The following is a 14,714-nucleotide window of genomic DNA, read 5'->3' on the forward strand; positions in this document are numbered from 1 at the left end:
GACTTTTTGGGGGCGGTTTTGGATCCGTGGCTTCTTCCTTGCTGAGCGACCTTTCCTTGCTGTGTCGATATAGGACTTGTTTTACTGTGGATATAGATACTTTTGTACCTGTTCCCTCCAGCATCTTCACAAGGTCCTTTGCTGTTGTTCTGGGATTAATTGGCACTTTTCGCACCAAAGTACGTTAATCTCTAGGAAACAGAACGCGTCTCCTTCCTGAGCAGTGTGAAGGCTGCGTGGTCCCATGGTGTTTATATGTGCATACTATTGTTTGTACAGATGAATGTGGTACCTTCAGGCATTTGAAAATTGCTCCCAAGGATGAACCAGACTTGTGGAGGTTTACAATTTATTTTCTGAGGTTTTGGCTGATTTCTTTTGACTTTCCCATGGTGTCAAGCAAAGAGGCAGTGAGCTTGATGGTAGGCCTTGAAATTCATCCACAGGTACACCTCCAATTGACTCAAATGATGTCAATTAGCCTATCAGAAGCCTCTAAAGCCATGACAACAATTCCTGGAATTTTCCAAGCTGTTGAAAGGCACAGTCAACTTAGTGTATGTAAACTTCTGACCCACTGGAATTGTGAGACAGTGAATTATAGGTGAAATAATCTGTCTGTAAACAATTGTTGGAAAAATGACTTGTGTCATGCACAAAGTAGATGTCCTAACCGACTTGCCAAAACTATAGTTTGTTAAGAAGACATTTGTGGACTCGTTGAAAAACTAGTTTTAATGACTCCAACCTAAGTGTATGTAAACTTCCGACAACTGTACATCCACAGGATGTATTGTTACACCATGTAGGAGCAGTACAGACCTAGTCTGTTGATTATATACATCTACATTATGTATTTTTACACAAAAAAAAATGGGAAATTATATTATTTTATACTAATACAAATGCTCAGAAAAAGAGATTTAGTTCAACATGTAATTATCAAAAGGTAGGGGTCTGAATTATTGCCACCCATGTTTTCAATACTCCAGCACCCTCCCATTGAGAGGATAACAACACTGAAATGTTTTATGAGATTAGAGAACACATTGGGTGGGATCTTAGACCATTCCTCCATACAGAATCTCTCCAGGTCCTTGATTTATTTAGTCTGCGCTTGTGGACTGCCCTGTTCAATTCAAACCACAGGTTTTCAATGGAGTAGAAGACTGAGATGGCCATTGAAAATGTTTATTTTGTGCCCAATTAATAATTTTTTCGTGGATGTTGATGTGTCTTGCTGGAAGATCCACTTATGGCCAAGTTTCAGCCTCCTAGCAGAGAGGAAACCAGATTTTGGGCTAAAATATCCTGGTAGTGGGAGGGTAAAAGTTTATTTATTTATTTTATACAGTAATTTTTGCTCATCTTTATCAAGGGTATCAATAACTAGGTGCTTATTTTGATATATAGTTTATTTAACTGAATCGGAAATACAGATGTGGGGTAGATGTAGAGTTTGTTTTAAATTCTCATAAAAAATCTGAACTAATAAAACAACACTTGTTGCTCTTTGTACGTGTTGATATAATATTCATATTTAATGGAGAGGAAAAAACGTTTCCATAAACTGCTTTATACTATTCTAATTCAATGAAGAAGAAAGAAAGTGTTCCCTGCGTTTCCTCCCTCCAGACTGCAGATGGCGATATGTGTCTTTCAGGCGATGTTTCTAGTGTGACGTTTTATCTAGTGGACGGAACGCTTCTTCAAAAACTGCAGCCACCTCGGTAGCCAACAAAGTCGGAACATTCAAGTTCTTTAGACAATTTCGTGCTTTATTTGTCACTGATTTAAACATACTTATGTGGAAACAACTAGCTACCCCGTTTAATTTAATATTTACGGTGTAAGTCAACTAGCTGGCCGGTTAAGTTAGCACTAGTCTAGTCGCTAATGCTAACTGGCTAACATCCCCGAACATGAGTTCACTAAGCTACTCTCCTCATTCTAAAGAAGAGGAGGTCTGTAGGACGGAGAAAGAAGCTCTCGTGAAAGAAGAAGAGGAAGAGAAGGATGTTACAATACAAAAACAAGTAGAGGGTGAGACTGTTACCGTGAAAGAAGAAGATCAAGACGTTACAGTCAAAGACGCCTTCAGGGTGAAAGAGGAGGAGGATGTTACTGTGAAAGAAAAGGAGGAAGATGCAGTTTTGGGAGTGGAGGATGAAGTGAAAGAAGATGAAGACATTTTTGGAATGAAGGATGAAGAGGGGGAGATCACTGTCACATTAGAGGAGGACGAAGAAGAGAAGACTGGAGATCTGATTAACACCAGTAAATACAGTGAGTACTATCTTAACAGGGGCACAAATTCTGCAGTTGTTGAACTAATGTGTATAAACACACTAAAGGGAAACAGATAAGTGTTTTGAGCAAAATAGTGTTTTTTACAACTGCAAACTTGAAGGAGTGAGTGATGTCATAGTAAGGAGTTGGCTTGATGGGAAGTCGTGATGTCATCCAATAGGCGACAGATCTTCATGTGAATATTCATAATTATTTTTAAAATCCTTCATGTTCTGTCAAGTTGGTTGTTTATCATTGCTAGAAAGCCATTTTCAAGTCTTGCCATAGACTTTCAAGACGATTTAAGTCCAAACTGTATCTAGGCCACTCAAGACATTCAATGTCATCTTGGTAAGCTGCTCCAGTGTAGATTTGGCCTTGTTGTTTATGTTATTTTCCTGTTCCTTCAGTTTTTTGTATTCAGATCTCTGAAATGCACTCTACTTATGTAACATTTAGTGTCTCCTTATATTATGCTGGGGAAACCGTTTTCATGGGCACAGAAATCCTAAATAATTTCAGAGTTTGCTCAATCCAATGGTTTTAACCGAGTGTCTCCTTAACTTTATTGACAACACCCAAGTCGATACTGTCATTAACGTGGTTCTTCAATAATTACACACAATTCTTAATATTGTAGCTGTTTAGTTACAGTCACATGTTCAACTATCATCAGCTGATCCAGGAAATAATTTTCTGAATGACAAACATCACGACATGCAACAACAACCAAAGTGAATCTTCTTTCATTACTCTGGTAAAGACAGTTATGCTGTGCTCCATGTTGGATCCAACATCCCTTACAAATTGATGTTTATAATATGTTATTGTCTGCTTGATTTACAGTCGGGTCTCATTAGTCTGTTTGGACACAGAGATACTTAGCTCATAATGTGTAGAGAACTGTTCCTTGATGGATAGGCTATTGTACAACACACAGAGCTATTTTCCTTAATTCAGGACATTTAGAATGACAACACATTACAGAGTAGCCTAGTGGGATTATTCACAAAATTATCTGGTGATCAGGTTATGAAATGTCATGACAAAGACATTTTAGTTTCCTTGTTTCACCTGAAATATTAAATTATTTATAGTCCGAGGTCCATGTTGTTGTTGTTAGGTGAAGTTATGTGTCCTACAGCAGGCCTGTGTTGTTAGGTGAAGTTATGGGTCCTACAGTAGGTCTATGTTGTTGTTAGGTGAAGTTATGGGTCCTTCTACTGTAGATCTGTGGGTCAGCAGGTCTGTGTTGTTAGGTGAAGTTATGGTCCTACAGTAGGTCTATGTTGTTGTTAGACCTACTGTAGGACCCATAACTTAATCTAACAACAACATAGACCTACTGTTGCACCCATAACTTCATCTATGTTGTTGTTAGGTGAAGGTGTGGGTCCTACAGTGGGTGTATGGCAGGTATCCCCAAACTGGAGTATGCCGTGAGGGGTACGCCAAATAAAAATGTGATTCACATTTTTTAAAATTAACAAATAATACATTTTCTTCACATTATCAAACAGCCTGTTTATATTTTCCAACCGGGTGATGTTTTTTTCTTACCTAGGTAGCCTCGTTTCACTTCCAAAAATGAAATTCAATCATCTCATGTTCAGCGAAATAACAACACAATGTCATACAGGTAGCCCAGTCAAATAATTATAATCCAATCACATTAACCATTAGTCTCTCGCGGGAATTTCACTAACGGTCCGTATGTAGCGAAACGTAGCTGCTTCTCATGTTGGTATCTGTACTGATGGCGCAGGAGACATAGTGGAGTGGTAACGCGCGAGCAAGCAGTTGCTCCCGACGCCACTTGGGTACACTGCAACATCCACTGAAAGGCTCTTGCTACCAAGGGAATGCCTGACAGCTTGAAAGGCGTTTTGGGCACAACAGTGAAAATGGTTAACTTTGTTAAAGCAAGGCCCCTGAATTTGCGTGTATTTTTTGCACTATGCAATGATATGGGCAGCAACCATGTAACTCTTTTACAACACACTGGTTATCAAGGGGCAAAGTATTGACGTGTTTTTTTAAACTGAGAGGCGAGCTTAAAGTTTTCTTTACTGACCATAATTTTCACTTGTCTGACCTCTTGCATGATGACAAGTTTCTCACAAGACTGGCCTATCTGGGTGATGTTTTTTTCTCGCCTGAATGATCTTAATCTAGGATTACAGTTACTCTCCGCAACCATATTCAATGTGCGGGACAAAATTGAGGCTATGATTAAGAAGTAGGAGCTCTTCTCGGTCTGCATTAACAAGGACAACACACAGGTCTTTTCATCATTGTATGATTTTTTGTGTGCAAATGAACTCAAGCTTACGGACAATGTCAAATGTGATAGTGAAGCGCCTGAGTGAGTTGGGTGCGCAATTACGCAGGTACTTTCCCGACACGGATAACACAAACAACTGGATTCGTTATCCCTTTCATGCCCTGCCTCCAGTCCACTTACTGAAATCTGAACAAGATAACCTCATCGAAATTGCAACAAGCGGTTCTGTGAAAATGTTATTTAATCAGAAGCCAGTGCCAGATTTCTGGATTGGGCTGCGCTCAGAGTATCCTGCCTTGGCAAACCGTGCTGTTAAGACACTGATGCCCTTTGCAACCATGTGCCTATGTGAGAGTGGATTCTCGGCCCTCACTAGCATGAAAACTAAATACAGGCACAGACTGTGTGTGGAAAATGATTTAAGACTGAGACTCTCTCCAATACAACCCAACATTGCAGAGTTATGTGCATCCTTTCAAGCACACCCTTCTCATTAACCTGTGGTGAGTTATTCACAAATTTCAATGAACAAAGAAGGTTTTATATGTAAGATAGTTAAATGAAGAGCAAAATTATTGATTATATTATTATTTGTACCCTATTCCTATAAGAGCTCTGTCAATTTCCACAAGCCGGGTTGTGACAAAGTTATGTTTAATAAATGTATGTATAGTGTGTGTGTGTGTCTGGCAGGCTTACAATGATGGCAAAAAAACAATATTTGAGTGTGCTGACCCTGGTGCTAGAGGGGGTACGCAGCTGGAGCTGTCCTCATTAGCAGGAGTTTCTATAACCAAATTGCCCTCATGTTGCAATTTTAACAAACACAGAAAGGGGTCGATATTGGAGACCAAAAGTCATCTGGCACACTGCTTAGGGGTTCAGCAACTTTAACTTATTTCTAGCCTACAATCATCGATGTTACTACTAATGTGAAAACAAGACAAAATATGACTTGTTGCTCACTTGACTGTCTTAAGACAATTGTCAAATAATTTAACAGACGTCAATTGTTGTACAACTTCATGGGTACGCTCTGGGCATCACCTTTTACCTCAAACAGTGGATTTCTGCTGTTCTGGGACTTTAACCATCTGTCTGACTTTGTCGTTCACACAGGAGAGAGACGGGACTATCATGGATCCTCTGGGGAGCTTCAACAACATCATGATGCTGATGAGGCAGAGAAGAGTCTCTCCAAATCAGAACTTCTCAAGAAACACCAGCAGAGACCCACAGGAAAGAAACTTCACTGCTGCTCTGACTGTGGGAAACATTGCAAATCTTCATCAGAACTTAAAAAACACCAGAGAACACACACAGGAGAGAAGCCTTATAGCTGTGATCAATGTGGGAAGAGTTTTACTAATTCAAGTAATCTGAAAACACACCAGAGAACACACACAGGAGAGCAGCCTTACAGCTGTGATCAGTGTGGCAAGAGTTTTACTCAGTTATGCAACCTGGTATCACACCAGAGAACACACACAGGAGAGAAACCTTACAGCTGTGATCAGTGTGGCAAGGGTTTTGCTCAGTCAAGTAGCCTGGTATCACACCAGAGAACACACACAGGAGAGCAGCCATATAGCTGTGATCAGTGTGGCAAGGGTTTTACTCGGTCAACCAACCTGGTATCACACCAGAGAACACACACAGGAGAGCAGCCTTATAGCTGTGATCAATGTGGCAAGGGTTTTATTAATTCAAGAAACCTGGTAACACACCAGAGAACACACACAGGAGAGAAGCCATATAGCTGTGAGCAATGTGGGAAAAGATTTTCTCGGATAGGATACCTTAAAGGACACCAGAGAACACACACAGGACAGAAGCCTTATAGCTGTGATCAGTGTGGCAAGAGTTTTACTCAGTCAAGCAAGCTGCTATCACACCAGAGAACACACACAGGAGGGCAGTCATATAGCTGTGAGCAATGTGGGAAAAGCTTTTCTCGGATTGGACACCTTAAAGGACACCAGAGAACACACACAGGAGAGAAGCCTTACAGCTGTGATCAGTGTGGCAAGAGTTTTACTCAGTCAAGCAACCTGGTATCTCACCAGAGAACACACACAGAAGAGCAGTCATTTAGCTGTGAGCAATGTGGGAAAAACTTTTCTCAAGGAGAAAGCCTTAAAGAGCACCAGAGAATACACACAGGAGAGAAGGCTTATAGCTGTGATCAATGTGGCAAGAGATACTCTCATTCAAGTGGTCTGATTAAACATCAGAAAATACATGCAGGATATCCACAGAGTGTAGAATGACCTCAAACACTAGACCTGGGAATGATCTCCAACACCAGACCTGGGTAGTAGAACACAGAGTGTGGAATGACCAACACCAGACCTATATACAGTGGGGCAAAAAAGTATTTAGTCAGCCACCAATTGTGCAAGTTCTCCCACTTAAAAAGATGAGAGGCCTGTAATTTTCATCATAGGTACACTTCAACTATGACAGACAAAATGAGAAAAGAAAATCCTGAAAATCACATTGTAGGATTTTTTATGAATTCATTTGCAAATTATGGTGGAAAATAAGTATTTGGTCACCTACAAACAAGCAAGATTTCTGGCTCTCACAGACCTGTAACTTCTTTAAGAGGCTCCTCTGTCCTCCACTCGTTACCTGTATTAATGGCACCTGTTTGAACTTGTTATCAGTATAAAAGACACCTGTCCAAAACCTCAAACAGTCACACTCCAAACTCCACTATGGCCAAGACCAAAGAGCTGCACCAGGCTGGGAAGACTGAATCTGCAATAGGTAAGCAGTTTGGTTTGAAGAAATCAACTGTGGGAGCAATTATTAGGAAATGGAAGACATACAAGACCACTAATAATCTCCATCGATCTGGGGCTCCACGCAAGATCTCACCCTGTGGGGTCAAAATGATCACAAGAACGGTGAGCAAAAATCCCAGAACCACACAGGGGGACCTAGTGAATGACCTGCAGAGAGCTGGGACCAAAGTAACAAAGACTACCATCAGTAACACACTACGCCGCCAGGGACTCAAATCCTGCAGTGCCAGACGTGTCCCCCTTTTTAATCCAGTACATGTCCAGGCCCGTCTGAAGTTTGCTAGAGAGCATTTGGATGATCCAGAAGAAGATTGGGAGAATGTCATATGGTCAGATGAAACCAAAATATAACTTTTTGGTAAAAACTCAACTTGTCGTGTTTGGAGGACAGGTCTACAAAGAATGCTGAGTTGCATCCAAAGAACACCATACCTACTGTGAAGCATTGGGGTGGAAACATCATGCTTTGGGGCTGTTTTTCTGCAAAGGGACCAGGATGACTGATCTGTTTAAAGGAAAGAATAAATGGGACCATGTATCGTGATATTTTGAGTGAAAACCTCCTTCCATCAGCAAAGGCATTGAAGATGAAACGTGGCTGGGTCTTTCAGCATGACAATGATCCCAAACACACCGCCCGGGCAACAAAGGAGTGGCTTCGTAAGAAGCATTTCAAGGTCCTGGAGTGGCCTAGCCAGTCTCCAGATCTCAACCCCATAGAAAATCTTTGGAGGGAGTTCAAAGTCCGTGTTGCCCAGCAACATCCCCAAAACATCACTGCTCTAGAGGAGATCTGCATGGAGGAATGGGCCAAAATACCAGCAACGGTGTGTGAAGACTTACAGAAAACTTTGACCTCTGTCATTGCCAACAAAGGGTATATAACAAAGTATTGAGATAAACTTTTGTTATTGACCAAATATTCATTTTCCACCATAATTTGCAAAGAAATTCATAAAAAATCCTACAATGTGATTTTCTGGATTTTTTAAAATAATTTTGTCTGTCATAGTTGAAGTGTACCTATGATGAAAATTGCAGGCCTCTCATCTTTTTAAGTGGGAGAACTTGCACAATTGGTGGCTGACTAAATACTTTTTTGCCCCACTGTACATCAAATCACATTTTATTTGTCACATACAGTTGTTTAACAGATGTTATTGCGGGTGTAGCGAAATGCTTGTGTTTCTAGCTCCAACAGTCCCGTAATATCTAACAAGTAATATCTAACAATTCACACAATCTAAAGGAATGGAATTAAGAATATATAAATATTTGGGTGAGCAATGTCAGAGCGGCATAGTCTAAGATACAGTAGAATAGGACAGAATCTAGTCTGTTCATTATATACATCTACATGATGTGTTGTTACACCATGTAGGAGCAGTGTAGACCTAGTCTGTTCATTATATACATCTACATGATGTGTTGTTACACCATGTAGGAGCAGTATAGACCTAGTCTGTTCATTATATACATCTACGTTATGTATTGTTATGCCATGTAGCAGCAGTATGGAGGTACAGTGGGGGACAATTGTTGACACCCTTGATAAAGATAAGATAAACGACTCTATAAAATAAAGAGTTCAAATACTAAGCTATATTGTATGTAAAAAAAATCAAGGGAAATTATATTATTTTATACTAGTACAATTGCCCAGAGAAAGAGATTTAGTTTAACATGTAATTCTCAAAAGGAATGGGTCTGAATTATTGCCACCCATGTTTTCAATTTTCCAGCACCTTCCCCTTGTGGGGATAACGACATTCAAATGTTTTATGAGATTGGAGAACACATTGGGTGGGATCTTAGACCATTCCTCCAAACACAATCTCTCCAGGTCCTTGATTTATTTAGTCTGCGCTTGTGGACTGCCCTGTTCAATTCAAACCACAGGTTTTCAATGGAGTAGAAGACTGAGATGGCCATTGAAAATGTTGATTTTGTGCCCAATTAACAATTTTTTCGTGGATGTTGATCTGTCTTGCTGGAAGATCCACTTATGGCCAACTTTCATTCTGCTAGCAGAGAGGTAACCAGGTTTTGGGTTAAAATATCCTGGTAGTGGGTAAAGTTGATTTATTTTATACTGTAATTTTTGCTCATCTTTATCAAGGGTATCAATAACCATGTGCTTATTTTGATATCTAGTTATTTGAGTCAGAAATGCAGATGTGGAGTAGATGTAGAGTTGGTTTTAAATTATCATAAAAAATCTGAACTAATAAAACAACACTTGTTGCTCTTTGTACGTGTTGATATAATATTAATATTTAATGGAGAGGAAAAAACGTTTCCATAAACTGCTTTATACTATTCTAATTCAATGAAGAAGAAAGAAAGTGTTCCCTGCGTTTCCTCCCTCCAGACAGCAGATGGCGATATGTGTCTTTCAGGCGATGTTTCTAGTGTGACGTTTTATCTAGTGGATGGAACGCTTCTTCAACAACTGCAGCCACCTCGGTAGCCAACAAAGTCGGAACATTCAAGTTCTTTAGACAATTTCGTGCTTTATTTGCCACTGATTTAAACATACGTATGTGGAAACAACTAGCTACCCCGTTTAATTTAATATTTACGGTGTAAGTCAACTAGCTGGCTGGTTAAGTTAGCACTAGTCTAGTCGCTAATGCTAACTGGCTAACATCCCCGAACATGAGTTCACTAAGCTACTCTCCTCATTCTATAGAAGAGGAGGTCTGCTGGACGGAGAAAGAGGCTCTCGAGGAAGAGAAGGATGTTACAATACAAAAACAAGTAGAGGGTGAGACTGTTACGTGAAAGAAGAAGATCAAGACGTTACAGTCAAAGACGCCTTCAGGGTGAAAGGGGAGGAGGATGTTACTGCGAAAGAAAAGGAGGAAGATGCAGTTTTGGGAGTGGAGGATGAAGTGAAAGAAGAGGAAGACGTTTTTGGAATGAAGGATGAAGAGGGGGAGATCACTGTCACATTAGAGGAGGACGAAGAAGAGAAGACTGGAGATCTGATTAACACCAGTAAATACAGTGAGTACTATCTTAACAGGGGCACAAATTCTGCAGTTGTTGAATTAATGTGTATAAACACACTAAAGGGAAACAGATAAATGTTTTGAGCAAAATAGTGTTTTTTACAACTGCAAACTTGGAGTGAGTGATGTCATAGTAAGGCATTCAAGGAGTTGGCTTGATTGGAAGTCGTGATGTCATCCAATAGGCGACAGATCATCATGTGAATATTCATAATTCTTTTTAAAATCCTTCATGTTCTGTCAAGTTGGTTGTTGACCATTTTTGCTCCAGGCAGAGATATTACATCCATAACTAGCGGTTTCTTCATTAGCAGGGATGAGTTTCTACAACCAAATTGCATGTGTATCGCCATCGTGCGCCAATTTTAGCCAACACAGAAAGGGGCCTATATTGGAGACCAAAAGTTTTCCGGCGCACTGCTTACACGGAACCCAAACCGGCTGCGCGTGTGCGCCATCGTGCATAAATGTATTTTGTTCCCCCACACCAAACGTGACCACAACACAACAACACATCGAGAAGCATTGAACATGTATGCCAATTTAGCTATTTAATTTGTCCTGGGATATAAACATTGAGATGTTATTTTACCTGAAATGCACAAGGTCCTCTACTCCACCAATTAATCCACACATAAACGGTCAACCGAATTGTTTCTAGTCATCTCTCTTCCTTCCAGGCTTGTTCTTCTCTTGACTTTATATTGCGATTGGCAACTTTCATAAATTAGGTTCATTAACGCCACTGACCTTGTTCGTCTTTCAGTCACCCATGTGGGTATAAGCAATGAGGAGATGGCACATGGGGACCTGCTTCTATAAACCAATAAGAAGATGCGAGAGGCAGGACTTGCAGCGCGATCTGCATCACAAATAGAACTGACATCTATTTTAGCCCTTAGCAACACAGACGCTCGTTGGCACGTGCAATCAGTGTGGGTGCAATAATTGAATAATATAGATTTCTAACTTTATTTTGCAACGCTCGCGCACGCCTGTTAGTCAGCCTGTTAGGATTTCAACAACTTTAATAACTTACTACTAATGTGAAAACAAGACAAAATATGACTATTGTTTCTAACTTGACTGTCTTAATTGTCAAATTTAACAGACATCAATTGTTGTACAACTTCATGGGTATGCTCTGGGCATCATCTTTTACCTCAAACAGTGGATTTCTGCTGTTGTTGGTATTTAACCATCTTTCTGACTTTGTGATTCACACAGGAGAGAGACGGGACTATCGTGGATCCTAAACAACGTCATGATGCTGACGAGGCAGAGAAGAGTCTCTCCAGATCAGAACTTCTCAAGAAACACCAGCAGAGACCCACAGGGAAAAAATCAAACTGCTGCTCTAACTGTGGGATATGTTTCATAAGATCAAATTCACTAAAAGTACACCTGAGAATTCACACTGGAGGGAAATCTCACTGCTGCCCTGACTGTGGGAAAAAAATCAATTCTTCAGTAGACCATAAAATAATTCACACTGGAGAGAAACCTTTTGGCTGTGATCACTGTGGGAAGGGTTTTCTTCGGCTACAAACCCTGAAAACACAGCAGAGAATACACACTGGAGAGAAACATTATAGCTGTGATCACTGTGGGAAGAGTTTCATTCGGCTACAAACCCTGAAAACACAGCAGAGAATACACACTGGAGAGAAACATTATAGCTGTAATCAATGTGGGAAGAGTTTTATTCGGCTACAAACCCTGAAAACACAGCAGAGAATACACACTGGAGAGAAACATTATAGCTGTAATCAATGTGGGAAGAGTTTTTCTCGGCCAGACAGCCTGAATATACACAAGCAGACACACAGGAGAGAAACTTTATAGCTGTAGTCAATGTGGGAAGGGTTTTACTCCATCTAGCCAGCTGACTTTAAACCAGAGAACACACACTGGAGAGAAACCTTATAGCTGTGATCAATGTGGGAAGGGTTTTACTCTAATTAACAGCCTGGTGTCACACCACAGAACACACAGGAGATAAATCTCATAGCTGTAATCAATGTGGGAAGAGAGACACTGGTAAAAGATCTCTGATCAAACATCAGAAAATACATGGATTTGTTTCATGATATCAATGAAATAATGTCACAATGTAGAGTATTTTAATGATGTCACAACGTAGAAGCCTAAACGTTTTTTGTTCTGTTGATTTCAGCTATGGATTTTAGCCTCAGGGGAAACATCCAGGCTCTGAATTGAAAGAGTACTATTTATGAGATTTAACAAAAAGTGACGAACAAAAAAAAGAGTTGTGTTACAACTACCACGTTGGTGACACACTTTAATCAAAATGCAACACTTCAAAATGTAGCTAGCTGTTTTCTACAAATTGTCCTCTAACCAGGGATGTACACATTATTCCCAGATTCCGTGTGGTTTTTGAGCTGTTAGTTTTAACAGGACATGCAACCTCATCTCCCTCCTCTCGCACAAACTATTTTAGCATTATATTGATGAGTGATGACAAATAAGTGTTGCGTTCCTTTGTTTAGCGACCCCTACATTTAAATGCATCACTCCAAAATGTAGCTGACTGTCTTCTGCAGGTTGTCCTCTAATCAGTGAGGTAAAAGATATCTCCCATTTCCATGTGTTTTTTTAGTTTCAACAACACGTACAACCTGATTTCCCCCCTAATCGATATCAGTGATTTATTGCTGATTTATCCCAAACTGTTTCTGCATATTGGTTATTGATTTGGACATGTTAAAACTGTGTTTTGACATTGGGCTATCCCACCTAGCAAAATGTAATTGAAAAGACGTTGAAATAAGACTGCAATCAAATATTCGATATTTACATTTCATGTAACATTTAGTAATGGTAATTATTTATGCAACCAAATTATACTTTTTTGGTACAATTATATTAACTTTGTTGCCCTTATTTTAGAATATCAGGGTTCATTTTTAGATGTGCCAACCCAAAGGTACTAGAGCATGACATTGGGGACTGGGCCTCGATCCAACAACATGCCTATCTAGTGAACCCTGAAAAGAGAGAGAAGCTCTGAAGTGAGGTGGAAAGTTACTACGGATATTTCAGGAGTTTCCAAGGGGATGAGAGTTCTAGAAGCTAGTGGGTTTTAGGAAGAAGCGAGTTCTAGAAGCTAGTGGGTAAAAATTTGTTTTATTTCTTGTTTTTAATTGTTGACAGCCAGTAGACACCATGTTAATATTGGTGAAGGTGGAACATTGTAGTTGATTATAATGTGAAATGGAAGTTGTTTTCTGTTGGTGGTGCACCAACTTGTCCAACAAAAATACAGGAAATATTTGTTGTCTTAAGGGGGAAGGTGTTAGTCTTTCCATACATTTTTTGAGTTTGGACTTCAGCACGTATAGCTTGTTAGCATGTAGAGCTCGTTAGCATGTAGGATGCACTGATTGGTGTCACCTTGTTAGTCAGTATGTGTTACACCTGTGCTAGCTTGTCCATCTTGTTAGTGGGAAGGTGTTTCACCTGTGCTGGTCCAGGTTCTATTTAAGAGTGTCTGGCCCAGTGCTCCAGTTGTCTGGATAGATGTGGAGAGTCAACACCTTTAGTTGCTCCACCGTTTTGGTTTGCGTCCTGTTTTTAAGTTTGGTATGGGTTTTTTCTTTTGTTTGCCTCTTCTTGGGCAGATTTAGTGGGTCTCATGGTGGGTAACTTATGTCCCAGTTGTTGTTACTAGTCGCTTTTCAGTGGACACCCCCGTAGTGTTTTTCAGAACCCCTCCTAAAACCCCACCTGTTTAGTTGTGGTTGTTGTCAGTGACTCTTTGTTAGTTCCCGCTTCTATTTAAAAAGGGACATTTTTGGTTTTCTTGCTGGAGAACGTAACAACAAACAATGTAGTAAAACAAGCTTATATTTTGGGTTGGATGTTGCATCAAATTGTTAATATTTTTATCAATGGCTTTTTTTCCTTAGAAGGCTCATTAGTCTTGCAGTTGTTAATCTTCTATTTTTGTTGTGTAGTAAATATTTATGTTTATTTTCATTGTTTTTTTTCCCCCTGTGAAGCCATTGTGTTGCATAAATAAAGCTTTTGAGTCTGGCCACCGAATATGCATACGCAATGTAAAGAGACTCCAACTTCAACTCCAGCCACTTTAATAATGGAAATTGATGTAAAATATATCACTAGCCACTTTAAACAATGCTACTTAATATGTTTACATACCCTACATTACTCATCGTATATGTATATACTGTACTCTATCATCTATTGCATCTTTATGTAATACATGTATCACTAGCCACTTTAAACTATGCCACTTTTGTTTACATACCCTACATTACTCATCTCATATGT

At 39.8% G+C, this 14,714-nt stretch overlaps 1 protein-coding gene and 2 long non-coding RNA genes across 3 annotated transcripts; 2 read left to right on the plus strand and 1 right to left on the minus strand.

Annotated features, from left to right (window-relative positions):
• The first annotated feature begins 1,060 nt into the window (after positions 1 to 1,060).
• Positions 1,061 to 8,635, plus strand: LOC118936459 (uncharacterized). Its single transcript, XM_090232277.1, has 2 exons — positions 1,061 to 2,286; positions 5,693 to 8,635. Exons 1-2 carry the CDS (start codon positions 1,923 to 1,925, stop codon positions 6,841 to 6,843), a joined length of 1,515 nt encoding a protein of 504 aa, XP_090088403.1. The 5' UTR covers positions 1,061 to 1,922; the 3' UTR covers positions 6,844 to 8,635.
• Positions 7,762 to 9,638, minus strand: LOC149984070 (uncharacterized). Its single transcript, XR_016495338.1, has 2 exons — positions 8,841 to 9,638; positions 7,762 to 8,777 (listed from the first exon to the last, which is right to left on the minus strand). It is a non-coding gene; the product is annotated as an uncharacterized LOC149984070 (long non-coding RNA).
• Positions 9,639 to 9,794: 156 nt separating this feature from the next.
• Positions 9,795 to 14,500, plus strand: LOC149984071 (uncharacterized). Its single transcript, XR_016495335.1, has 2 exons — positions 9,795 to 10,392; positions 11,625 to 14,500. It is a non-coding gene; the product is annotated as an uncharacterized LOC149984071 (long non-coding RNA).
• Positions 14,501 to 14,714: the final 214 nt, after the last annotated feature.

This window comes from Oncorhynchus mykiss, chromosome 4, assembly GCF_057628025.1.
Source record: "Oncorhynchus mykiss isolate SJ-2025 chromosome 4, ASM5762802v1, whole genome shotgun sequence".
In the NCBI taxonomy this organism is placed as follows: Eukaryota; Metazoa; Chordata; class Actinopteri; order Salmoniformes; family Salmonidae; genus Oncorhynchus; species Oncorhynchus mykiss.